Genomic DNA, 25,847 nt, shown 5'->3' with positions numbered 1-25,847 from the left:
ATGTGGGACTCGATCCCAGGACGCTGGGATCATGACCCGGGCCGAAGGCAGCTGCTTAACCAACTGAGCCACCCAGGCGTCCCTCATTGTATGGTCTTAATGTCCGAAGTGAATTTCTTTAGGCAGCATATACATAGGTTGTGTGTATGTGTGTTTAATTCTTTCAGTCACTCTGTCTTTTGGTTGGAGAATTTTGGCCATTTATATTTAAAGTAACTAGTGGTAGGTTTGTACTTATTGCCATTTTGTAAATTGTTTTTTCGATGTTTTGTACCTCCTCACTTCTTTCTATGTTTTTTTGTTCTCTTCCCTGTTTTGATGACTTTCTGAAGTGTTACGCTTAGAATACTTTCCCTTATCTTTTGTGTACCTACTGTAGGTTTTTACTTCACTTTTACCTGAGACCCACTTGTAAGAGCCCATATATAGAACAGTCTGTTTTAAAGGTAATGGGAAGTTAGTTTTGAATGCATTCTAAAGCTGCAATTTTTACTTCTTCTCCCCTATGTTTTATATTTTTGATGTCACATTTTACATCTTTTTATTTTGTGTATTGTTTAATTATTGAAGTTTTATTTAGTTTTTATTACTTCTTTTAATCTTATACTAGCTTTATAAGTGATCATTTTCACTACTTTTATTGTTTATTTACCTTTACCAGTAAGATTTTTACTTTACTATGTTTTCTTGTTACTAATTAGTGCCTTTCCACTCCCCCACCCTCCATCTTGAAGAAGTCCTTTTAACAGTTCTTGTAAGGTTCATTTAGTAATAAATTCCTTTAGCTATTGCTTGTTTGGAAGACTCTTATCTCCCCTTGAGTTCTAGATGATAACCTTGTTGGATAGAGTTCTTGGTTGAAAGTTTTTTTCCTTTCATATTTCACTTTGAATATATCATTCCACTCCCTCTGGCCTGCAAATAAATCTCCTTCACATGGTTTAGGTGTTTTTCAATCTGCTGCTTTTGCCCTGGGTCTGGGAATGAATGAGTCTGCACACAACCCCTCTAAGAGCAGAGTCTTTGTTTCCTACAGCCCTGTTTTTCTTCTGAATGTAAGCCGCACTGGTTTTCCAAATCAGATGTTTTAAGGGTTTGTGTCTCTGGTACAGAGGGCCAGGTGCTTGAAGGAAAGCTCAGTGCTGAGCCAAGGGCTCAGGTGCTTGAAGGAAAGCTTTGTATTTGTGAGGTCCCTCTCAGCTCCTTCTGACTGTGGATCATTATACAAGGGGTGGGGTTTTTGGAAAGATAGTGTCTCTGCCTCTATTTCCCTTCTTGATGTGGCCTTTTTATCCTCTTTTGTGGAGGATTTGTTCAGCTAATTTTCATCCCCCCTCCCCCCAGTTGTTGCATATTAGCTGTAGATTGGTTTTGTCTACGGAAGGAAGTGAGTTCAGGATTCTCCCACTAGACCAACTTCAACTGTCTCAGTTTTGTCAATTGTTGATTGGTGCTTGCTATGTTGTCTTGATGGATTAAACTTTTTTATTAGTATGTAATGTTCTTTGTCTCTTATCTTCCCCTCTCCCCTAGCTTTACTGAGATATCAGCATATGACCTATGGAAGTTTAAGGTGGTGATATGATACCTCTGTGTATTGCAAAATGATTGCCACCTGAAGATTAGTTACCACCTCCCACTCTGCACATAATTGCTGTGTGTGTGTGTGTGTGTGTGTGTTGATACCATTTAAGATCTACTTTCTTAGATCTTTCAAGTATATAATACAGAATTGTCCTAAGTTTTTTTTTTGGTGTATTTCACACACAATGTTATGTTGGTTTCAGGTGTACATATAACTTTTTTTGACTTAAAAATCTATTTTGTCTGGGGACGCCTGGGTGGCTCAGTTGGTTAAGCAGCTGCCTTCGGCTCGGGTCATGATCCCAGCGTCCTGGGATCAAGTCCCACATCGGGCTCCTTGCTCAGCAGGAAGCCTGCTTCTCCCTCTGCCTCTGCCTGCCATTCTGTCTGCCTGTGCTCGCTCTCTTCCCCTCTCTCTCGCTCTGATAAATAAATAAAAATAAAATCTTTAAAAAAAAATCTATTTTGTCTGATAATAGCTTTCATCCCTTTGGCCCTTTTTTAGTTACCATTTGCAGACATCCTATAGTTAGATTTTTTTTTTTTTTTGTTAAGACTTTAACAAAAAAGGGAAGGGTCAGAGGGAGAAGCAGACTCCTTGCAGAGCAGGGAGTCTGATGTGGGACTTGATCCCAGGACTCCAGGATCATGACCTGCACGGAAGGCAGTCTCTTAACCAAGTTAGTCACTCAGGCACCCCAGATCATGTTTTTATCTGTTCTGCCAGTCTACCAACTAGTTAGAGAGCTGAAGCCGTTTGCATTGAAAAGTAATTGCTGATAAGGAAGGAATTCTGCATTTAGGTATTTGTTTTCTGTGTGGTTTCTTTCATTTTTTTATTGTTCTTTAATTTCTCTGGTAGTGCCTTTTTGGTATTTACTGCATTTCTTTTAATGTACCATTTTGATTTCCTTCTTTTCTGTGTATTCCTTAGTTTTTTCTTAGTTTTCTTTAGTGTCAGAATTAGTGTCTTAAAGTTACAACAACTTAGTTTGAATAGCAGTTCAGTTCAGTTTCAGGAGTACACAAACATTCTGTGCCTGTACATCCCGTCCCTCCACCTTTATATAGTTGTCACAGACTGCATCTGTACATTGTGCACATCTTAACACAAATCTATATTTATTGTTTAATGTGTTTTTTAAATCCTATATGAAGAAAAGGGGAGTTAAAAGCAAAAAGTACAGTAATACTGGCTATTGTATTTACCAGTGTTCTTTATTTCATTATATGGCTTTGAGTGATTTCCTTAGCCTTTTTTTTTTTTTCTTCCCCATCTTCGCCCAAAGGATTCCTAGCATTTTCTTGGAGGTCAGGTCTACTAGTAATGAATCCCCTTGAGGCCTGTCTTGGAATGTCCTAATTCTTCATTCCTGAAAGATACACTTTTTCTTTTTCAGCACTTTAAAACCTGTCATCCCTCTGTTGAAAAAGCAGCTCCTAATCTTACTGTGGATCCCTAGTATGTGATGAGTTGTTTCTGTCTTGCTGATTTTAAGGTTTTTCTGTCTTTGTCCTTTGGCAGTTTGATTGTAATGTATGGATTTCTTTGAGGTTTTCCTGCTTGCAATTTGTTGAATTCCGTGGATATGTGGATTCAGGCCTTTCATCAAATTTGGGAGGTTTCCAGCCATTTTTACCTTCAGATTTTTTTTTTTTTTTTTTTTTTTTTACTGCTTGCTTCTTTTCCTCCATCCCTGTTGTCTTTGGGGATTCTCCTGATGTACATGTTGATATGTTTGATGGTGTCCCATAGGGCCCTCCGTTGATTTTTCTGTATTCTTTTTTCATTGACTCTTCTGCCTGGTTAATTTTAATTTCTTTATTCATACAGCATTTTCTTGATATCCTTTATTAGTTCTTTGGGCATATTTAAGACCATTGATTTAATACCTTAGTAATTCTTAACATCTAGTTTTTATCAAATTCTTTTTCTCCTCTCAAAGTGCTATGGTTTCCTGTTTCTTTGTATATTTTGTAACTGTTTAAAACAGATTTTTATTTATTTATTTATTTGACTGAGAGAGACACAGTGGGAGAGGGAACACAAGAAGGGGGAGTGGGAGAGGGGAAAGCAGGCTTCCCTTGGAGCAGAGAGCCTGATGTGGGACTGGATCTCAGGGCCGAAGGCGGATGCTTAATGACTGAACCACCCAGACATCCCGTTTTATACCTTTTTGTTGAGAACTGGACCATTTGAATATTACGGTGTGGAGACTTGGGAATCAGATTCTCCCCTTTCTCAGTGATTGCTGTTGAGGGTTGCTGTCATCTCTTTGTGTGGTGACTTTTCCAAAATGACTTTGCAAAACCTGTATTCTTTGCTTTGTGTGGTTACTGCAGTTTCTTTTACGTTATATTTGGTCAGCTTGTGACCTGGCAGAGATTTACTTAAATGTCTAGGTCTTCCCTCCCATCACCCAAAAAATCCAGAAAGGGAAGTTCATGCAGCCCAGGAGGGTGGAAACAAATGCAGGTGTCTCTGTTGTTTCCCTAGGCTGCCTCCAGTATGATAAGATACATAATCCAAATGTTAGGAGGGCAAGGTCCCCATTGCCCACCCTGGCACCAGCCAGCACTTGAGGCACATGGGCCCTGTGCCTGCCTGGGCTGCGAGGCAGAGGGACAGGGGCTGTTTGCTGGTTCATGCACTCTACTCTCTGACCTGGGTTGAGTATCCTCTGTCTTCAGCAGCCACTCCCCTGGTTGGTGTAAATGCTCTGAAATAGTTGATTCTCATGGGTTTCCATGATTTTGTGGCGGTATTGATCCCTGGAGCTTCAATTTTTTGTGACGTCACTCCACCCGTGGTTATATTTTAGACATGCTGTGGTGGCAGCTGCAGTCAGTTCCTGTCTGTGTTTGACAAAACTGTTTAAGTTTGATGATATTTTTACTTTTTATTAGGGTGAGCAGGAGTACATTTAGCCTCTAGAATCTGGAGTATGAACTCTGTTGTAGTAACAGTAACTCAGGAAATAATTTTTATTTCCCTTCAATTTAATACCTTGTCTCTATATAGTGATTTTTGTCACAGGAATGTGACAGGCTTTACAAATAGGTCATTATTTGTAAAAATGGAAGTGTTCACGTTTTTGTAAGTGGAAAAGAATTGAACATGTGTTTTCTGATTGAGCGTTATCATATAATCAGTTATCCTAGTCACGTGTCCAAAGTTGGCCTAGTACCGGTCCAGGGTTCCTTATTTTTTATAGAGCAAAATATTCTGTTCTATTATTTGGTAAAATAGAATAGAAAAATGATGAAAAGAATATGGTAGAGCTTAAAGTAATGTCACATTCCTTGTTATTTGTTTGACCAGAGTAGGCGAATCTCCACAGAGAGGCTGTAAAAACCAAATCTTAACCTTTTTTGTCATAAGTAAGGTACCACTAAGGGAGTTCAGGTATGGTTATGTTTTAAATGTGTATCTGTACGTGAGAGTGTTATATAATTTTCTCAGGAAAGTTTTTTTGGTATTGATATAAATAGGACTTGTAAAATTCAGTGTACTCACTCAAATTAAGCATGCCATTATATGAAACTTGGTCATATTTGAGAATTTTCTTTATTATGTTCTTGTTAAGCTGATTGGAGGCTTGGCAGAGTAATTTGTGCTAAGCCCAGTGTTACCACCATAACTTTCTGACAGAGGTGAATTAATGAGAGCGTTTTCAGTAACTCATTGTCTCGTGAACACTTAAGCGATTAAAGACGTGGATTTTTCTTGTTGTTGTTGTTGTTGTTTTTGGCACCAAGTCAGTGTTATTACTTTCTCATTCTTTGACTGATTTAAAAGATTTAAAAGTGAATCTGAATCTTATTTTATTCTCTACATATAAATATTCTCTACAAATAACATTTATTTGTGAATTATATAGCTAATCATTTCACTGAAGATGTTAGATCAAGTAATACAGAAATCATAGCTTTTAACATCTAATAGGAATATTGAGGTTCTAATGGATATGTGAACTTCTGGAGGTGAAAATAACCTGTCTGATGTTTTTGGTTTGGTCATTTATCATTGAATTATAATGATTCAGATATGTAACTTGCTTAGCTTCTGTCTCTTATATGGTGTGTTTGTGTATATATTACTGTTAGATGGAAAGGATTATATATACTGAATAAATTGAAATTTGCAGTCATTTGGTCAGTGATTAATCATAGAATTGAATTTTCCATAGTTGCTTAGATGGAGAATGTTACCTGTGTAACTTACATGTCGTGTATATGCCCCTGTGGCGGCTGCTGACGAAGGGAGTAGGCTGCTTTAATTTCTTCTGAAAAGAACTATATTCTTGAAAACTTTGAAAACTTGCCAGAAGTCTTCCCTGCTGGGTTGAAGATTTTGGGGGTGCTGTGGAAGATAGAGGGAAGTTGGAGGTACACATGAACATGTACATATGCACCATTGGGTAAAAAGTTTATATGGCGTCTCCTCCATGGAACTTACAAAGAGGGCTTTCAGAAGACCTGTGATGGTAACAGAGGCCAGAGCCCTTCGGGAGTGTGATTGATTTCCAGAGGTTGATAATTGGTTGTATAGTAGTTCGGGGATATGAAGGTGTTTTGAGTTCTCCATTTGTGTTGGAGACCATCCCACCCTCTCTGTGTGTACCATTTATACCATGTGATGTCTTGCCAGGGTTGGCTTTGCTTTGTGCTGATCTCGGATTCTCAGACAGTACTTGCCACCCTCTGTGACATGCTTCGAGGGGGCCTTGCCACTCTTAGGCCTGGCCCAATCTTAAGAAGCCCATGTACTTTCTGTGGAGCATGTTTTCTCTTTGATGGCCGAGTTAAAACCAGAGGAGGCCACTGTAGAGGTCCTAGACCAAGATTCTTGGAATGATGGTGCACCAGTGTGGAGTGTCCAGATACTTTCTCAGTTATTTTGGCAGTGTCAGTCTCTTGGGGGGTTGATCTGAAGTTGGGACTAAGAAGGAATAAAGAAACTATTGGTTTAGTGCCTACCGTGCCAGACATTGTTCTAAATACTCTATACAGTTTTTAGAAACAGGCCATAAGACGTAAGGGTTTCATCCTCCCTGTTTTCCACATTTGGAAATTGGAGCACAAGGGTGTGAACTGTTTTGCCTTAAGTTCACACCGTGATTGTGAATCCATGTTGCTGCTGTCTTAGAATTATAACATTTTAGATTCACAGTAGATGTCATAAATCTGGTCTCTCTTACCTTGCTGATGAGAAAAGCAAGGCAGAGTGATTCTGGACGGTGACGCTGTGCTTAGCTCCTACTAGGCCAGGAAGGCAGGCCTCCTGCTTACAAGCCATTACTCAGTCATGGCACAGCCAGCATTTGGAATGGTTAAGTGTCTACTCATATTCTCTGGGCTCTTGTTTCAACAGCCTGTAAAGCTAGAATCGAAGTACCTCTGAAGGAAAATTCAAGGCTTGGCTCTTTTAGTTACATCTGTTTATAAAGTCTTTCCCCAATTCTGCAGCTCCCAGAGTCATTCCTGTCCTGATAGCCTATAGTACATACTGCATACTAACATAATTTGACATTTGTTTTCCCCTCTGTAACTTTAAATTTATTTGTAATCATTTTCTATGTGGTTTCATGAAAAACCAATTTTTATTCACTGTATACTCCTCAATTGGATCTTGACTTCACGATTCTTTCTTACCCTTTTAAATCTTTGGTAGCACTGTATATATCAAAACTTCTTTTATTTAAACTCACAAGGGATGGGTGCCTGGGTGGCTCAGTCAGTTAAGCAACTGCCTTCTGCTTGGGTCATGATCCCAGGGTCCTGGGATTGAGCCGCACATCAGGCTCCCTGCTGAGCAGGGAGTCTGCTTCTCCCTCTCTCTTCCTTTCTGCTGTCTTTCTCAAATAAATAAATAAAATCTTCAAAAAGATTAAAAAAATTAACTCACAGTGGAAATCGGTTTTACAGTTAGATGATCTAATATACACGTACTTAATTATTGGAATAAAAGTTTCACACACCATTGTTCATTCATAAAGAGATATACCATGACCTCTTCTGTTTTACTGAAGATGGTAGATCCAAATGGTAGAGACACTGATTTCACTGTCCACTAAATGGGTATTACAATTTGACAGTCATGCTCTACCACTTTTTGCACAGGACTGGGGAGAAAGTAGATACTCCGATACTTGGTGAATTTCACCTTTTATGAAAGACTGTTTTGAGATGATTTTTATGATGCCTGTGAAAAAAAAATTTTTTTTAATACAGATTTTTGTTGTCGCTGATACAATTTCAGGGACACAGTATCTTCCAGGAGAACAGGTGTGGGCTTTTAGCCTTCTGTTCTTTTCCATTCTTTGAGTTAAAATATTTGCTTCTTGTATCATCTCAATTTTGGATTCATCCTTTCACTGCTCAAATTCGCTTTGTCTCTGTTGTGTTCATATCCTCATATGGGCTCTTCCTGTGCCTTTAGAATTTTTCCTAGTTTTACCAAGGTCACTTGATTGTCTCCTCTTTGGGAAGCCTTTCCTGCCTGTTTTGGCAGTTCTCCTTTGGGTACTGACCTGGTGTGACCCTCCAGTGTTACACTCGGAATGATAAACACTGGATTCAAAGATATGATTTGAAACAGAAGAGTGGGAAAAATGTATTTTATCATATTTGTTTTAAACAGAAAGTTGTCTGGGAACTAATTGTTCATTGCAACTGTTTAGTATAAAAAAAGGAAGTATCTTGATAAGTATATTTTCTAGGTAGTAGATATTCATCTTTTTACAATTTACTGGTTTTTTATTTCTTGCTCAAATGTAATAATGTGTTGTCTTGTGTCTTTCTCATAATGGCAGAGTGGAGGGTGGTCAGAGAGGGTGTGGTTTCCGTGGTTGACCATGTAAAAATTACTCAACCAGAAACAGCCTCCCCCTGGGTTCTTTTGTTTTTTCCTTTTTGCAGGTGGTATCTTCAGAATGATAGGTCAAAGACAGCCTTATAGAACTTACTCTTCTTTTACTTGGATGGTTATTTTTTGGCATGAAAAAGAAAGATTGCTTAGCTTTCTAAGAATTCATAGTAGGCAGGTCGAAGGAGACACTTACTCCACGACCCGCAAATTCTTGGATTGGATGACTGTTTCTGGGGATGTAATAATATATCCTACCTTTTCTTCAGAACTTGATGTTTGGTGTTTAATAGACTCTCCAAACTTTTTTCCTTAATGTCTGAGATCAGAACAACCAATAGATTCACACATTGCTAGACACATGGGGATGGGAGGTGCTGTAGATTTTGAGGTCTTACTTATGAGATAACCAAGGTCCAGAGAGAGAAGCCTTTTGCCTCAAGTTGTTTCAGCTAGTTAGTGACAAGGCTGGGACCAGAGAGTCCCAAGTCTGTACCTTTCCTAGGTCAGTGCCATAATAGTGTACCGTGGTCTTGCTGCAGCAGCTCCCCAACTGATCCAACCCATTCTTCCATGAAATATTTTCTGTAAAGCAACATTTCCTGTTTTTAATAAAAATGTTAGTTTGAATTTCTAGCATTATATTGACAGGAATATTGACTAAAAAATACTACCCAGGGAGCCTGGGTGGCTTAGTCAGTTAGGGGTCCAACTCTTAAGTCTCAGTTCAGGTCTTGATCTCAGGGTCATGAGTTCAAGCCCCACTTCGGGCTCCATTTAAGAAAAAGAAAAAATATTAGTTACTATTAACCTGGATTCTTAGGCCTAGCCGTTGAGTTTTTTCTCTTTTCTGACTAATTATCTTATTAAGACTTTCTCTTCTTGGGGGCTAGTACAGGGATTTTCCGTAAAGCTCTGCTCCACGTGTGCATAGCTTCTGTCATTATCAGCGTCCCCTGCCAGACTGGTACTTTTTGACATAACTGATGAACTGCACTGAAACATCGTAATCACCTAAAGTCCAAGTTTATGATACTGTTTACTTTTGGTATACAGCCTAAACAAACGTATAATGACCTAGTCATCATTACAGTATTATACAGAATATTGTCAGTGCCCTAAAAATCCTCTGTGCTCTGCCTGTTCATCTGTCCTTCTCCCCAACTTCCATTTTTTTACTGCCTTCTATAGTTACCATTGAGCTTTTAGTTTCAATTATTGTAACCTTTATATTTAGAAGTTTTTTTTTTTTTTTAAAGATTTTATTTATTTGACAGACAGAGATCACAAGTTGGCAGAGAGGCAGGCAGAGAGAGGAAGGGAAGCAGGCTCCCTGCTGAGCAGAGAGCCTGATGCCGGGCTCCATCCCAGGACCCAGAGATCATGACCTGAGCCTAAGGCAGAGGCCTTAACCCACTGAGCCACCCAGGTGCCTCTATATTTAGAAGTTTGATTCAGTTCTTTTAAAAAAACCTGCATCAGCTTTGAGTCTCATCTCTGTTCTTATAATCAAGCAATTGTTATTTCTTGGCACATATTAAGCATTTGTTTTGTGTCCTGTCTGAAATATTCTGGTATTTAGTATTTTGAGAGTCTAATTCTGCTGTCTGTGTTTCTGCTGGCTTTTATTCATAGCGCTTTATTTTCTTGTTTTGTGTATGTGTGTATGAGTTTTGATTGTGAACTCAAATCTCTTGGAGTTTTATTTGTGGGAATTTTTTGTGGGGTGGATTAACTTCAGCTCCCAGAGTGAACTTGTAATTCTGTTGGTTGCCAGGTGGAGAGGGCACCATCAACTCAGGGTCTCTTTGAATTACAGTATCTGCTTGAGTGGTTTGGTTTAAGATCATGCAGCTTGTGTGGATTTGGGTTACAGTCTTTCATGAGGGTCAACTTGGGGTTATGAATTTTTGGAAGCTATCTTCCACCCCCAGTGCCAAGCACATGTCACGCATGTTTCCTTGCTGCCTTTTGTGGTACAGGATTATTTCTTGCTCCCCCTGACATGAAGACCAGCCCTTTTAGAATCTTAGTGTCACGCCCAGGTCTTTTGTTGGCCTTCCTGTCATCCCAAGTTTTAGCCTTCCCTGCACTCTCTTTCATTCAGCTGTCAGAAAAGAGTATAAAGGTCACTAGTGTTGACACATACCCTCACTGTAAAATCTCTCTTTGGCATTTGGCCTGTCTCCCAGGGTTCTCCCATCATTTTGTTTTTTGTTTTCTGTGGATTCCTCATTTTCTCACCAGCTCAGTAAATTACTAGTTTTTTAATACTAAAATTCATCCACCTCATTGTTCTCATCAGGAGGGTCATGGATACATCATTGCTTCTTTATGATGAATTCTGTAGTAATAGGTACTGACTCTAAAGTAATCTTTTGTGTAAGTTACAAAAATGGAGACAACAATCAGAAAAGAATGTCTTCTTCCTTCTCTGTGTGTCATGTACTCATACAATAAGAAGAATCCTGATACCTATGAAAGCTTTAGAGCAGAAATTCTAATCTGAGAATCCAACATTTCTTTCCTTTATTCTGGGAAAGCAACACTAATGCAATAAACCACTGTTAATTGTAGTGGGATCTTATTTCTCAAGTGTTGTAAGGATGGAGAATTGTTCAGAGCCATTATTATTGAATATTGACTTGTTCTAGGTTCAGTTTAAACCCTGAGGTTGCTGGTTGACCATTATTTGACACGATAGGGTTTGTCAACCTTCAACAACATCCTCAAGGGATGACGTTGAGAACTCTTTTGAAGATACTAAAAATTCTACAGCAAACATTTGGCTTGGTGGCTCTTTCTCCCCAGCTATACCAAACTCTAGTGTTGAGAACCAGTCATCAGAAACCGAATTACTTCCTCTCCTCTTTGCATTTGTAGTTAGCTTTCAGCTAGAGGTAGAAACATGTACTCTGATTGTTTCTGCAGAGAAAATCTTGAGTTCATGCCGAAAGACTATCCTCCACCGTCACAGAATCTGCATTATACAGCATCATTATCATGGTAAGGTATATGTTACTATGCTGTCCTTTAATTTAGAACTGTCATAAAGTAAATTCCATTCTCTCTTTGAACTTTCCATTTGGATCTGCTCCCTTTTCCATCTGTTGCTCTGATCTTTCTCTTTTGAACTGTGTTGTTTGGCATGTATTATTGGTTGGCTTGGCCCTCCATGGAGTTTTGTGTTGGTATAGTAAATGTTCTCAGAAATGTTGGTAAAAGTGATTGGTAATGGTAGAATGTTGAATTGGAAATTACCTAGTCTTAATTTTCTAAACAGGCTTAGCTGTGAAAACCTTAATTTGGGTACAGGATTACTTGAACACCCAACAGATAAACTGGGGGCTGGGGTTTTTGAAAATCAGTGAGGAGATGGACCCTTTTATTTTGCAAATGAAGCTTCATAAATCCAGAAAGGTTCAATGGCTATGGTGTATGGCTGTTTCCATTTTATCACACTTAGCATCCTCTTCCCAGATCTCTGATTGGATTGTGGTTTTGCTTTATTATCAGCCTCTGGAGAGTACAGTGACTGTACCTCTGAGCCACTTGGTGGAATTGGCCTGAGTGAGGAAATCTATTTTTTTAATAATATCTTATTATTATTATTATTTTTAAAGCTATCTCATCTTTCTTCTGACTTGTTTTCTTCTCTGTTGCATGGAGCAGATATTTATTAACATTACTGGCTAATGAGAGTAGCTTTCTTCCCCCCCTTGAATTTGAAGGGAAGGCAAAGAAGGGAACCAATATTTTGGGGACACTGCTGGACGCTTTTATAGAGGTTTAAATTCCTTTCCTTGTAGCTATCCTCTGAAGTAGTTGGTGACATTTTCCTTTTGTAGTTAAGGAAACCAAGGTGCAGAGAAGCTAATAACTTGATCCATAGTGAGACTTACTTTGAGGATGCAGGACAGCTGGAGGATTTTCTAAGCAGGCATGAAAATCTGTGATGGAGGGGCGGGAATAAGTGGATCCTCTGGCATGGTTAGAATACACGGTCTGTGGTGTGTGATGCATTACATTGGAGAGACAATGTTCATGTGTTACTGTGTTCATCCTAAGGGCCAGAAATGCTTTCCTGAGTTACATGTACTGGCATTTTACTGTTCCACATAAAAAGATGTAATAACGTTGTATTTTGGGTAATAGAACCTTTCTTCTTTTTCCTCCTTCCCCTGCCTTCTCCCCTGCCCTTCTGTTTTGTGGGGAAGGGGTTATACTTATTTGAATAAACAAGTATTAGTTCTTAGAGTAGGTGGTAAACATCTGGGCTTACGGATTTTTTTTCAACATATTTGAGGAAATTTTATGACATGATAACTTGTGCTGGCGGGGATGAGGAGAGGGGCTTCTAACATTCGCACCAAGACAGATATGTTCAGTAGATCTTGTAGCTGCTGAAATATTTGAATTTGATGTTGTTCTGAAACAGTGGATGGCCAGATGAGAAATAAATGGTACCTGTAAACTAGCGATTATATGAAGGTTTTGTAGAAAGCCTAAAATAAGTCCTAAATTAAAAAAAAAATAAAGGCACTGTCATGTTTATATACAAGTGCTGGAGGGCAGGACGATGTTAAAGGAAATGTCTTGTTTTGGTAGAATTTGACCACCAGTCCACCAGGTCTCTTTAATCAGTACTTGCAATCAGGAAGTTGAGGATGTGTCCTCTAACAGAGGTTGGGCTTCCCAAGTCCTGGAGCGGAGCTCAGTCAGGAAACAACAGGGATGGGCTTCTGGGCACAGAGGTAGCTTAACCTTGAGTCAGCGCCTCGGAGGAGGCATAGCGTGTATGTTGTCTTGTGTGTGACTTTGCCAAGTGGTGTTCAGGTATTTTGTGAGTCATACCGTATCAGTTTTATGTAGGTGGTGGTATGTTTTCTTGGGAGTTTTCAAGTCACCATATTAGAGTTGGGTTTTCAGTATTGCTGTCGTTTCCCTTCCAGCTATGTTTGGAGCCCGTTTAGTGGCATGTGCCACTACACAGGGACATCCTGCCCCCGACCTCCCCCCGCTTTTTTTCAGGGACCCCAGTGCACAGAGTTGAGTCAGTCATATTCCTGAGACTGTGACACTCAGTTGTTGTCGGGGCGCAAGGCCCTTTTTTTTTTGTTCCATTTCATTTTCTTTTTTTCCTTTTTAATCCCTCACCCTCAATGCCATGTCCCAGTCCTCTTTTGGCACCCACTCAAGTATGTTTCTTGTATGTTCTTCAGCCCATTTGCCGTCTGCTATTTTTTATACATGTGTTAGTCTCATTTTTTCTTTAACGTTATCTTTTTGAGAAATGGTCGTGCTTTTGTATGTAAATCTAGTTCCATGATTCTGACTCTGCTACGTAGTAGGATGGTTGGCAGTTGCACAGTCATTAGTGCCATTTCACACAACGTTCTTGTCGTTTGGGATCCGTGTGGGGATTTTCAGGTATATCGCTCCAAAGAATCGCATATCTAAATATCTGCATATTTAGTTTTCAGCTCTCCTGTTAGAGCACATGGTACAGCAGGGTCTTTAATGCATTACCCAGAAAATAGTAACACATTACAAATAGAATTTCTTGATCCATGCTTTGGTTTCCTGAAGAAGTTCTTGCGAACTGGTTTTTAGTTATATCATTAAAATCCTTTACTCTTCACTATTATCCTTTATTTTCCAGTAATGTTAGGGAGTCAAAGGGAACATAGCTTTTAAAGGATTTCTCTGTAATGCTTATATAACTGTGAAAACTTCATACTACAGATACTAAGATCTCTGCTTTTGTTTTTGTTTTTTTTAAAGGGCGCCAATGCCTCGGCATTAGAGAAAGAGATTGGTCCAGAACAGTTTCCAGTCAATGAGCACTATTTTGGATTAGTCAATGTAAGTACCCGTTGATACTTGGTCTTCACCAGTACCTTTGGAAATAGTTTTTAAAATAATGCATGCATCTCATCGTGGCTCAGTTGGTTAAGCAGCTGCCTTTGGCTCAGGTCAGGATTCCAGCATCCTGGGATCGAGTCCCACATCGGGCTCCTTGCTTGGCAGGGAGCCTGCTTCTCCCTCTGCCTCTGCCTGCCACTCTGTCTGCCTGTGCTTGCTCTCACTTCTCTCTCTATGACAAATAAATAAAATTAAAAAATCTTAAAAAAAAATTACTGCATGCATCTCATCATTTATTAAAGGAAAATTGTTTATTTGCCTCACTAGGCTTAAGGCCAAGAAACTTGATTTGAAATTCCCTTTTTAATGAAAGGGAAACAAAGTTGCCCAAGGTCATAAGAGTTTTAAAATGGTTTTTTAATTTTTCCTATTTTGTGTCAGAATTTTTCACAACTTAAATTTTGTATGGCTTACACCAAATGATCTCTTGATTCTTTGAGAATCCTTTAAATGCCTAAATATAAGTGGTCCAAATGTACAGGTATAATAAACTTTTGTAAATGCCTCCCTGTGTCTGTAAAGTATTTGTCAACTTGTGGCAGTGTTTAACTAGTATAGATCTACAAGGGCAAAATACAAGTAAAGGGTACATTCCCCAGGCTTGTGGAGGTAATTCTAGTAATTATGCATTATTAAAACTTTGGAAGAACGTTCTTTTAGAATTTTTAACTCTTTTCTGAATCATCAGCACACACCACAAATCTGTGTTGTAGGGTACTATTAGGTGGGTCCGTGGTGAATGTTCTATATTAGAGAGAGAGAGAGAGAAATACGGGTGACAAAGAAAGTTCCATTGAACACACCTGTGTGTTACTAAACACTAGTATGTAATTGTGATGTGTGAGGTGGATTTCTTGTGTGATTTGCAGCAAGCAGTTAAAGTGGTGTGGGTGTTTCCTTTTTCTTTGGGAGTCCTCTCGTGGGTGTGAAGCTTGTGACAGAATCAGCAGTCCCCACTCCACAGTGCCCTCTCCCCAGAGGAGGCTGGCCATTTTTCCTGGAATCTACCCCCTGTATTCTAGATCAAGTGCCTATGCTGCTATTAGAAACAGTCCATTGGGGCGCCTGGGTCATCGAGCATCTGCCTTTGGCTCAGGTTGTGATCTCAGTGTCCTGGGATCAAGCCCCGAATCGGGCACCCTGCTTGGCAGGAAGCCTGTTTCTCCTTCTCCCACTCCCCCTGCTTATGTTCCCTTTCTCACTCTCTCTCTGTCAAATAAATAAATCTTTAAAAACAAAAACAAAACAGTTCATTGACTTCCTGTTATGGTAGGTAAGAAACTTAGCCCTCTTCTAGCACCATCCCTGCCCATTCCCTGGTATGGAATTCACCACTGCTTTATTTTTCCACATCCTTAATTTTCATTTATTCATTTTCATTAAATTTCATCCTTAATTTTCATTTATTCCAAGTCTTCAGCAGCGCCAACAAATGCAAAAAGACTTCCTCAGTACCAGTTTGCACTGCGTCAGCCCCAGAATGTTAACATCCCTCTGGAGCCCTGTCATCCTACCGTGTGGCCTCTGCGTCCTTTTACCTTTAGCCCGGACATCCCTTCACTTCTCTCCTTCCCTGGATCCCGTCTTCTGCTTGGGTTTTTCCCTGCTTTGTGGAACATGTTCTGTAGTAGCTTCTTTAGGGAGTGTGCACAGGAGGTGACTTTGAGATCTTGTGTATTTAAGAATGTTTTGGTGATTGTCAAAACTAGATGGAGATCCTAAGGTACAACCTTCCTTTACAATTGTAAGGGGGTTACTCGGTGGACTTCTGGCTTCCATTGACATCGGCAGGACTGATGCCCTTCTGATTCTTCATCTCTTCTGTGTTTGGCTTTTGCCCCTTAGAAAGATGTTTTGGGAGGCTTTCCTTTCAGAATGTGAATGGATAGCCAGTGTTCTGAAATTTCATGATGCGTCTTCATGTCTCCCGCTGTTGTTGTGGACCATTTAGACCCCTAGGCCCCATGATGCGGTCCTTTGTGTCTCCTGCTGTTGTTGGCTGTTTATTAACCCATTTAGACATATTTCATTTTCCTCAGTTCTAGAAGATTTCTGAAACCAGTATTTGGATAATTGCTTCCAATCAATGTAATCTCTTTGTTCTTTTTTCAGATACTCTTAGTTGCATATTGAAATGCAGATTGATTCTCTGTTTTTCCTCCTTTTTCTTCCATTTTTTGATCATCTGATATTATTCTACATTTTGGACTATTGCCCTTTTTGGTTCAGTTCATTGCACTTTTTATTTTGTAGAGTGTTACCTTAATTTTTTTATCTTGTTTTATGGAGGCAATATTCTGTTGTTTTTCTCAAGATATTATTAATAATTTTTGTTGGTGAGGTTTTCTTAAGCTTACTGTATTGTTTTGAGGTCCTCTCCCCCCACCCCCACTGTTTTAAACTCTGTCTTTTCTAATGGAAGCATTCCTTAAATTTCATTCATACATACCACTGGGATTCTGAAAAGCTGATTGGGACTTGGTGTACTATGGGTGGAGCTTGTCTGCTGTGGTTTCCTCTAAGGTGACCCTTGGCAGGCAGGTGTTAGAAATGGCTGCATCCCCCCCACCTCCCATTCCAATGGCTGGAGCATTTCCTCTGGGACTCTTACTTGGTGCTGAGGGACTTTCCGTTTCTGTCAGAGGTAGCTTAGTTCAGGGTTTTGTTGAGCCCTCTGTTTTCTGTTTGGTGCCTCACTGCTGTCCTCTGCTGTCCTTAAGGGCTTTTGAACCGGATTCTTCTCTGCAGCTTCTGTGGAGACTAAACCTGCACTTGAAAGAAAGGTTAAGTGTCATCTAGGGGTGTAAATGGTCCTTTTAAAAGATTTCTGACCAGACCGTGTTTTTAGGGGAAGCTCGACCTCCCCCCCCTTTTTCTTGGCCTTTTGAGTTTTTGCTTAATATCTTCTTTTACTGTCCTATTATTGGGATTTTGTGGGGAAGGTGGGGAGTTGACTATTTAATTTCCCTGGTTTAACACGATCTGGTCCTCTTCTAACGTCTTAAGCATCCGTGCTTATGAGCAGAGGTGTCTGGTGATTGGAAGCCAGGTGTACATTCTGGCAATTCTGGCAAGGGCAGCACCCTAGCTCCTCCACTTCCATGAACTCCTTCCCTACGGCTCCCATCCCGATTCGGTCCATGTTCTTACATTGATGTGTGTCTTGAATTGTGTCTCAGAAGAACCCATTTTCTTCAGCAGAGGAATGTTTTATATATTGAAGGCTGTTTTACCTTTAATCCTCTCCAGTTTAAATATTTCAGTCTCTCCATTTTGTGTCTGACTCTAACTATTTTTGTAGATAGACTAAGAACAACTAAAACAACATCCTTGAGAAAATTTATTATAAAATGAGTTCTCAAATTAGTCTATTTTTTTGTTATGCTGTTTTTTCTCTGATATATTGCTTTGTGTCAGCTGTGTTAAAAAAAAAAAGAAAGAAAAGGATTTCTAAGAAGGTTTTATTTTTATTATTATTCTCCATGGATCAATGAATCCAAATTAAAAGGGTGGTATTTGTGCTTCTCCCTGAAACTGACTAACTGATACTGAGTAACACCCAAGAGAAGCAGGAGGGAGTGAAGTTAGTAAGAGATCTTTAGAGGAAGCTTTGTCTTTTATCCCTTCCAGAGACTCATCTAATGGATAGAAATGTAGTTTCTGATCTCTGTGCCTAGTTATTATGAAAAATTGGGATCTCTGAGGTAACCAGCGCTCCAACTATGAAAGATTGATGAACACCTGAATTATATTGAGAAATTAATTGGTGGTCAGAGTAGGTGCAGCAGAACTAGTATAGTGTTTAACTCTGTGATTTAAACCTTCAGGCTACCTTGCGACTGTCTTCTATACTGTTAACTTTATTCTATAGGTCCTGTTTTGCAGCTCTTAAAATATCATCACTCTATCTCTGTCTCCACCCCTCCACGCCTTCCTCCTTTTTAAAAATTTTTTGGAGTTAATCACACTATAGGAGTCCCTTAAAAATGAAGGGTGGAGCTTTGTGGGGAGAGGGTAGGAGAGGGTAGCTTATTTAATTCAGAGGTAACATTGTGACTTTTTTTTCCCTCTCTGTACCTGTCTACAAGGTAGTTAGTGTTGAAACAACACTGGAATATAACTGCTTTAAGAACTCTGGTTTATCTTTTCCAACAATTGAATTTTGTTTAAATGAGGCACACATATATTTTCTTTCTTTTATCAGTATGTTCTTAGCTAAGTATGCATTTTCAAGGTTCATTTTAATTGCTTCTAACAAAAAGCTTACACCGAGAAGGGTTTCTATCAGAATTGCCTGTTTGGAGCCTTTTTGTGACTGGTGAGTGGCACAATCATTCACTACCACTTGCCTTTGGGAAATAGTACATGTATTTGGGCACTTAGAAAATCAGACTTTTTTTTTTTTTAATGGACAGAAGAAAAATAATCACAGTTTAATTAACTGGCAGAAAATACAACATAGGGGTTACTTTCAATATTGTTACTATAACCTATTTTCCATTACTTTCAGTTGCAGTTATCTTTTTTTCGAAGAATATTTTCACAGAGGATCGCTTTGATGGCAGTTCATTCTTAATATTCTGATGTCTGTCACTGTACTTTCCATAATACATTGAGTGGGGATTTCCTGTTGGTTTAATTCTTGTGAATGCTTTAATATTTCTGATGTTATTAGAAAGCAGGAGGAATACTACTGTGGTGTGGGGGTTCAGAAACTATCTTGAGTAGGCAGGGTAGCCTTTTGAAAGCTTTCTGTTGCAGCGGAATATCCTGCTTAAATGTCACCTTTATAGGGTCAGCTAACTTCTTTGAAAATGAATTGTTTTGATCCAGTGAACCAGATTGCCTTTTCCTCCTTGTGTCTTTTAGCTAGTGAGTACTTCTTTTTGTATGTGGATAGAAAAGGGGTGATTTCAGTTAGCAATATCTCTTTTCTACTTTTGTACAGTCTACCTTTTTAAATAGTCTTTTCTCGTTGTTTTATGATATGGCTCTGTATTAATTTTCTAATACGGTAGGAGCCAACAGACATGTCGCCTCAGCAAATCTATTTGTGAGGTTACAGTGGAATGTGCTTTTCCCTAAGATCTTTGTTACGAAATAACAGTTGAGTTCCTAGACCATCTTACAAAAGGCTTTTTACACCTGAATCGCTAGTGGTCATTGGTTCGAATTTTTGGTCCAGGGGACAGGAGCATTGTGAAGAACAGCGACATGAAACTTTCTTTCCATTTGCGGATTATAAAACGACATCCTCAAGAATAAAGTTGATTACGCAAATGTCTTGGTTCTGTTTTTGTTTGAATTGATTGATTGTCATTTTGTTTCTCTCCACCTGATGGCCATAGGCTACTGGAGGGTTAGATTATCAGAGATCCCAGAGAATGTTTACATTAGATCTGAGAGAACAGCTGTGTCCCAAGTCCTCTGCTGAGATTGGATCAAGTGTCCAGCCCTGTGGCAGGGTCTGTGAAAGGGTTTGTGATTGACAACCTTACAGAATTAATGTAGAGAAGTTATTTTCGGTAAGAAAGGGTGGGACAGCGGAGGTAAGGGGTATGGGGTGAGGAATGCATTTCCACTAGCACATGGAAGGACACTTTTCGATCTGGTCCACTTGGCTGTGGTGAGACTGGTGAGTAGGGGCATGTTGGGTACAGTGTTCAAAAACAGGGCCACCTAAACAAACTGTAGTAGGGGAAGAGGCTCTTTCCTTAGAAGGGGATGTTCATATCCTTAGAAGAGGATAGGCATCATCATCACCAGCCTCCAGCACGGGGGACAGTGGAGCATTTAAACATTTTAAAACATTTTTTTTTTAGGCGATACTGTTAATATAATGGCGGTAAACACCAGTAGTCTCCAAATGATATACGTAAGATGAACGATTGGGCTGTGGAAAGAAATACAGAATCACTAATGTTGATTTTTATCTAAAAATGAGAGCTAAGCCTTACTAATTCTTGTTTTTAAAGATTCTTTTATTCATTTTATAGAGAGAGAGTGTGTGCACCCAAACGGGGCTGGAGATAGGTGGGTGGGGGGGTGGCAGAGGGAGAGGGACTTCCCGCTGAGTGTGGAGCCCGTGGAGGGTGGAGTCCGGAGGGTGGAGGCGGATGTGGAACTCCATCCCAGGCCTCTTGAGATCCTGACTTGAACTGAAATCAATAGTCAGATGCTCAATTGACTGAGCCACCCAGGGGACCCAGCCTTATTAATCCTTATTAAATGTTGGATACTAGTATGCACACTCTATCCATGCGTGAAGTGGTCCTATGTCACTTCAGGTTCCATAGCACCAAAGAGTTGACAGTGTAACTGTCTCGTATTCATTTATGTGTTTATAAACTAGTACAATTTCAAGGTAGATTTAGAGATGATACGATTTAATTTCTGTTAATCTAATTTTTCAAAATGGTCAAATGACTTAAAAAGATAGTTTCAAAAATAACAGTGCCATGATGAAGACCTGGGAACTGTTGTTAGTGCTGCGGGTGGATTATTAGTTTAGTTCTTTTCAAGATTTTAGAAGGTGGGCCCTGTGTTGCAAATCTCGTTTACAGACGAGGACGCGGATAAGCGGAGTGGCGTGGCAGTTTCCAGAGGTCTGAGAGCAGAAGCGTACTTGGACCTAGACAGTTTGCTTTCAGAGCCTGTTCGCTTCGATGCTGAGCGGTGCTGCTTTCAAGGCCGATGATCACTCCAGTGAATTCAAACAAATTTGGTAGATAGGATGGAGAATTTAATTTTGAAAATACAGTAAGGCCGTAAAGGAAACTTTCCCCCTTGGACCTGTCTATGCACCTGTGTATCTATCTTTGATTGCCGTTAAAGCCACATACAGAAATAACTGAACATACACTCGGACCTGCAATCGAATATTAAAATCTATAGCCCACAGTTTATCACAAGGTGTACTTTGTTTCATTGCTCTCACTTAAATATTAATAATTTTTAGTGAAAACAAAATTAATTTACTTTGTCTCAGTCACATTTGTTACACAGTTGACTGTTGAACAACACAGGTTTGAGCTGTCTAGGTCCATCTATGTGCAGTTTGCTTTTTTTTTTTTTGGTACACAGTATAGTATTGTATTTTCTTGTATGATTTTCTTGATAGCATTTTCTTTTCTCTAGCTTACTTTATTATATATAATACACATAACATACAAAATGTGTGTTAATTAATTGTTATAGGTGCAGCTTCTGGTAAGCAGTAGTCTGTTATTAGTGACGTTTTGTGGAAGTTGAAAGTTACACACAGATTTTTGGCTATGTGAGGGGTTAGTACCCTTAACTCCTGCACTGTTGAAAGGATAACTGTATATAATGTATATTTTTATGTATATAAATTTACACTTTATAGAAGTGTATTTTCATGTATATGATGCACCATATAATTTTTATTTGTATTTATTAGGAATGTGTGTTCAAGATCATCTTAGTGATGGGGCTATGATAAAGATTTGTGGAGGGGGCATTTATCTTAAAACTAGGAGCAAAAGGCAGTAGAGGATGTCATTGTGTTCAGTAAGCAACTGAAAAAAATCAATGCTCAGACCTTGAGGAGAGTGGCGGCTTTTTAAAATTTGCTTCCCTTTATTTTAAACCTGCTTATACCTTTGATCTTCAAAACAAGCTGAGAAGACATAGGGTAGGTTTCAACCCTTAAAGCAATGTCTTTTCTGGAAATCGAGCATTCAGAAACAGGAGTGTGGGGGAAATCATCGCAGACAATCTTTTGCATGAAAGCTACACACTCGAGAGATACCTTTTTAGGTTTTAGGAACTTGGAGGAAAGTTACTGTCAGGGAAGGTGAAGACAAATTTTCAGAGTTACGAATAAGATCGAAAGTTACTGCTTGTTCTGGAGAAATTGTAGTAGTTTCAAGCTTTGATTTTTCTTTAATGGGATTGATGAAGATCAGTGCAAGACCATAAGAGAAGACCTCAGAGAACTGATTATAATGTTACTCATTGCCTTATGTTCAGAAGATGAGCAGGAGTCTACCTCCCAGCATTCTGTACAGAAGAATAGACTCCCTCTGGTTCCTTAGCTTATCATTCCATTTGCTTCTTTTTTTATAATTTGGTCAACCTTTATGATAAATTTTTCCAGTATACTGTGAGATGCTTTCTTTTGCTTTTACCTGCTCTGTGGAAGTCACTCGAATCCCTGTTGCTTGTTCTTTAACAGAAGTGTCCAGTGATGGAGAGTGACTCTTCTCTCCAATGGCAGAGGCATAGTTTGTTGGTCATGAGCTTCATTAGACTGTGATACAAATACTAGTATTTTTCAGACTAATTAATACTGAATAATCGGTAAATTAATCTCAGTAATATTGTAGATTCTACTGTAGGTGTACTTAGCCCCCGGATAGGCTTTATTAAAGTATATCCAGAGTTACATTTATCAGTAGTATCAATGCATCATCTCCTTTTCATCTGCTTCTTTTAGCATTTACCTAGAAAGCCTTTAAAGCACTTGTTTTTATGGAAACCACTTCTTGGCTCTGACCACCAATAGGAATGTCACAATCATATATTCTCACTGGGCCTCATGTTCTATTCTTTTTTTGTGGTATTGTTTAACTCATTTCTCTGTTCCTTAAGTATCTTGTAAATTGGTAGATAGGTCTAGACATGCGATTGAAATTTAGTAGTTTAAAAAAATGTAGTACCTTTGTTTTTTAAGACAAGAATTCTTCCTAAGAGTTGCTACACATTTCTGCAAGAGACAAAGGTTTGGCTGTTCCTTTTTAATGATGTTATAGTGCACTCGGGCTTCAGATAGTTTTTCAAGTTCCCATCAGCCATTAACGCTTTTGGTATCCATTGGTAATTATTTCCAACACCATTATTTGTAGTCATTTCTTCTGAATTTATTAGCTGGATTTATTCTATAAGCTGGAACTTCTTCATCAACTCTTTAGTTCCCTGTGAAGTATTGTTCTTACAAGAAAGACAAGATAAGGGGCACCTGGGTGGCTCAGTTGGTTAAGCGACTGCCTTCGGCTCAGGTCATGATTCTGGAGTCCCAGAATCTAGTCCCCCATCGGTCTCCCCGCTCAGTGGGAAGTCTGCTTCTCCCTCTGGCCCTCCCCCTTCTCATGCTCTCTTTCTCAAATAAAAAAGACAAGATAAGGGGCACCTGGGTGGCTCAGTCAATTAAGCATTCAACTCTAGATTTTGGCTCAGGTCATGATCTCAGGATCCTGTGATCAAGCCCCTTGCCTGGCTCCATGCTGGGTGTGGAGCCTGCTTGGGATTCTCTCTCTCCCTCTGCCCCTGCTCTCTACCCCCATGCTCATGTGCTAGCTCTCGGGGCCAGGGGGAGGGAGGGAACAAGATAAAACTTTGATGTTCTCCTTTTATATATGAGTGTACAGCATCCATGGAGTCTAATGAAAGGTTTTATAAAATATCATTATTAATTCATAAATATTTATATGATTAATGTGCTTTTTATCAATTGCAGTATTTCTTTTTAATGAAATTTGGCTATTGAATCTGTGCAAAATATATTCCAGGCTGATCTACATTTATATATTTTCTGTCCCAGACGTAGTGTAGCCATATCTGTAAGACATCCTAGTTCCTTTTTGTGGGATAAAGATTTTTAAAGACTACAATCTGTGTGCCAGGGAAACTTGTTGCTGCTAGGCCTAACAGTGGATAGAATTTGAAAACACACACACACACACAAACACGAGTTTATACTAATACTTTAAATTCTAATTTAAGGGGCGTCTGGGTGGCTTAGTGGGTATAAGCCTCTGCCCTCAGCTCAGGTCATGATCTCAGGACCCTGAGATCAAGCCCCGCATCGGGCTTTCTGCTCAGTGCGGAGCCTGTTTCTCCCTCCCTTTCTGCCTGCCTCTCTATCTACTTGTGATCTCTGTCAAATAAATAAAATAAAATCTTAAAAAAAGAAATTATTAAAAAGAAAGATTTCTTCTTTTTATTCTTAGACTATTTCAATATGCATGGATAGTAAAAATTCCATGTTTTAAAGTTGCTCGAACTAATTTTTTGTGTAGTTCTCCCACGGAGTGGATAAACATTTAGGTGTCACGGATCTCTGTTTCCTTTTAGCTTTAGGAATTTCTTTTTTTCCTCTGAGATATTTTCGATTTAATTTAGTTTAAAAAAAGATCGGTGCAAAGTAAATATTTTTAAAAAGGTAAGCAAATATTTTTAAAAAGTACTTTGATTCCTCTCTACTCTTTCCTCTTTCTCTATAACCATTTTTATTAGTTTTTAATTTATCCTTCCTGGTTTTTAAATATAATCAAATGTACATGTCTGTGGATGTGTTTGACATTACCCTTTAAAAAAAAATACTTATATTTGAGAGAAAGTGTGTGTGCAAGTTGGGGTTGAGTAGGGCAGTGGGAGAGAGAATCTTCAGCAGATTCTCCGCTGGGCACAGATCCTGCATTGGGGCTCGATCCCACAGCCTCATACCATGATGAGATCAGCTCCTGAGCAGAAACCAAGAGTCTGGTGCTTAACCGTCAGAGCCACCCAGGAACCTTGACACTGCCCCTTAAAACAGTCTCCTCTGCCTCGGCTTCTTAGGTTAGTGAGTATGTGACCTCACTGCATGGTAGTGCTGTGAGAATTGTCCTCTTCCCTCTTCTTACACTTTCAGTCTCCCCAAGTCCTCATCAATCAGCTTTCGGGTGTTTTGTCAGCTGGCTTTGGGAACCAGTGTCTGTTAGTGGGAAGGGAAAAGGAAGACAATGAATGTTGATCAAATTGTGTGTCATTTTCTCATAAGGTAGGATTATTTTTCCCCATTATTAAAGAGGAGGAGGTTAAAGTTCAGTAGGCTGTAGTTACACATGGCTGGTAAGAAGTCGGTTCATGTGGAGGATTTAATGCACCTGAAGTCTGTTTGTAATATATCAAGAGTGATGTGCAGGTATCTCAGCATGTCAGTGGTGGTTGTGCTAGCATACTGAAAAGTTGCTGTTGTTGTTGTTGTTGTTAAGATTTTTATTTATTCATTTACTTGAGAGAGAACACAGTGCGGGGGGACGGATGGTAGGAGCAGAGGGAGAAACAGACTCCCCGCTTGGCAGGGAGTCTAATGTGGGGCTTGATCCCAGGACCCCAGGATCATGTCCTGAGCAGAAGGCAGACACTTAACCGACTGAGCCACCCAGGTGCCCTTGAAAATTTTTAATCTAACATTTCAGAGGATCTCATTTTATTTTGCTTTTTATTATTAATATTTTTTAGATTTTTTAATTTATTCATTGGAGAGAGAGCAAACATGAGTGGTGGGTGGCGGGGGAGAGTTGCAGGGAGGGTCAGGAGGAGAGGAAGGAGCACAGTCCCCACTGAGCAGGGAAGCCTGATGCAGGGCTCAGTGCTAGAACCCTGGGATCATGAACTGAGCCAAAGGCAGACGCTTAACCAACTGAACCACCCAGGGACCCCTTGTTTTTATTTTTTGATGGCA

General features: G+C 39.4%; 1 protein-coding gene across 2 annotated transcripts in view; it reads left to right on the top strand.

The window, feature by feature from the left end:
- LOC122906955 (ubiquitin carboxyl-terminal hydrolase 12) overlaps nt 1–25,847 on the top strand; it is a 102,713-nt gene that overhangs the window by 40,353 nt on the left and 36,513 nt on the right. The window contains exon 2 of one of the 2 annotated variants that reach the window (XM_044249470.1): nt 14,237–14,317. In XM_044249470.1, coding sequence (XP_044105405.1) covers nt 14,237–14,317 — 81 coding nt within the window. Of the gene's footprint in view, nt 1–14,236; nt 14,318–25,847 lie in introns of those variants that run through there. The other variant, XM_044249471.1, reaches the window with a different exon arrangement.

Source organism: Neovison vison, chromosome 5 (genome assembly GCF_020171115.1).
Source record: "Neovison vison isolate M4711 chromosome 5, ASM_NN_V1, whole genome shotgun sequence".
Classification (NCBI taxonomy): domain Eukaryota; kingdom Metazoa; phylum Chordata; class Mammalia; order Carnivora; family Mustelidae; genus Neogale; species Neogale vison.
The sequence above is the reverse complement of the archived record's forward strand: the minus strand, read 5'-3'. Positions and strand labels throughout refer to the sequence as shown.